Source organism: Protobothrops mucrosquamatus, unplaced genomic scaffold (genome assembly GCF_001527695.2).
Source record: "Protobothrops mucrosquamatus isolate PMUCROS unplaced genomic scaffold, P.Mucros_1.0 scaffold3515, whole genome shotgun sequence".
Taxonomy (NCBI): Eukaryota; Metazoa; Chordata; class Lepidosauria; order Squamata; family Viperidae; genus Protobothrops; species Protobothrops mucrosquamatus.
In genome coordinates this window covers 200,469-202,076 of record NW_015389485.1, presented here as the reverse complement: position 1 = coordinate 202,076, position 1,608 = coordinate 200,469, and the positions used below count along the sequence as shown (strand labels likewise).

At 46.9% G+C, this 1,608-nt stretch overlaps 1 protein-coding gene across 1 annotated transcript in view; it reads right to left on the bottom strand.

Moving 5' to 3' along the window:
- Positions 1 to 1,608, bottom strand: part of BMS1 (BMS1 ribosome biogenesis factor) — a 38,376-nt gene that overhangs the window by 6,382 nt on the left and 30,386 nt on the right. Inside the window, exons 17-18 of the mRNA XM_029286384.1 lie at positions 1,209 to 1,331; positions 112 to 259 (exon numbers count right to left, since the gene is read on the bottom strand). Coding sequence (XP_029142217.1) covers positions 112 to 259; positions 1,209 to 1,331 — 271 coding nt within the window. The remainder of the gene's footprint in view (positions 1 to 111; positions 260 to 1,208; positions 1,332 to 1,608) is intronic.

Sequence of the window (1,608 nt, the reverse complement as noted above, 5' to 3'; positions counted from 1 at the left end):
CTGCCTTCCCAACTCGCCCACCGGGGAGGGGGGTTTCAACCCCAGACCTGATCCTCCTCCTGACCCTAATAAGTCAGTTTCAGATGTGCAAAGCTGGAAAACCCAACTTACCGCTCATCAGTAACTTGTCTTCAAACGTTGCTCGGAAAGCCCCCTCCGGGGTCCTGAGGGCTTTCTTGATCTGTCCCCGGATGCCGCTCACCGTGCGGAGGGCTGCGCCTTCAAACCTAGCCACCTCCAGCACGGAATTAAACATCCCCTGCGTGGCACGGGAGAACATTTCTTATTTATTGTGCACCAGGATTAACAACCAAGAAACCAATGTGTCTTCTAACGCACCTTCCTCTGTTACTTATAATTTTGTGTGTGTGTGTGTGTGTGTGTGTGTGTGTGTTTAATCAACAGAGGTGTCTGTTGTGGCTCCATCTTGTGAGCCCCTCTTATCGGAGGAAGAAGGCTCCGAACATGAAGGAGAGGAGATGGCCAGGCCTCCCTCTCCAGGACCTTCCTCTTTGGCAATGCCTCAGGTGTCTCCCGACAGAGAAGAGATTGGCCAGGAGCCAGGTGGTTCTGAGATTGGCCACGAGCCAGGTGTGTCGGATAATGAGGAAGAAAAGTTGTGGCTGGATCCATGCCAGCGTAGGAGCGATAAGCGTGCGCAGCAGAAAAAGAGACGCGCCAGAGATTAAGCTGAGTCACTGGACCACACCCCACAGGCTATAAAAGGGTGGTGGTGGCCATTTGGACCTCTGTGACGGACAAAAGCTGAATCTCTGGCAAAGCAGTGTGCTGTGGCTTTAAACTGTGTGTATTGTTTTTGTTTCTGTGTGTTTGAAGTAAAAGGTCTTGGCAGGCAGCTACGGAGCTGCTGCCAAGTTTCTTATCTGTGAAGTGGTGTCTGGAGAAGTCTTTAACCCTCGGCTGGCTGTTTGGGTGTGTGGGTCGGAATGGGGACAGAACAGTGTCTTGGAGAGAGCCATTTCTGCCAGAGATGAAGGCAGGCATGTCTCTAATAAGCCACACTTTCCCCAAAGTGTACCCAAATTTACTTTGGTCTTTTTTAAAAAATTGTTGCATTAAAGATCACATCAAGATAAATTTTAATTCTGAACTTCTGAGGGGGGTAGCCGTAACAAATTTAAATAAATAAAGCTGAACAACACATGGCCCCAAGGACCAAATTGCAAAATAGCGCTCAAAACCCCTACCTTAATAAAAGCCGTATTCTTGAAGATTTTGAAAGGGAAGCCGATCAACTTTAATTTCTTCACAATCCTTAGAGACTTATCCAAGTCCAGCACCACTCCGGTTGCAGCTATCCGGAAATCGGCCTGAAATAAAAATAAAAGGAAAATCCGTTTGTGGTGTCTAAAGTTCTTTTTAGGAAAAGTCTCTATGGCTTTGGATTCCGTTGGCTTTCCCTGCATGGAAACTCTTTTGAGGAGAAAAAAAAAAGAAGAGCTTTAAAGGCATAAGAAATCAGTTTGGAAGCAGGGCTTAGTAAACGCCAGTTGAATATCTTCTTCTCAACGTTGCATCCATGAATGGAGCCATTTGTTAGAACGTCAACTGCCAAAAGTTGAAGCTATTTGGGTTCATCTTCAACAG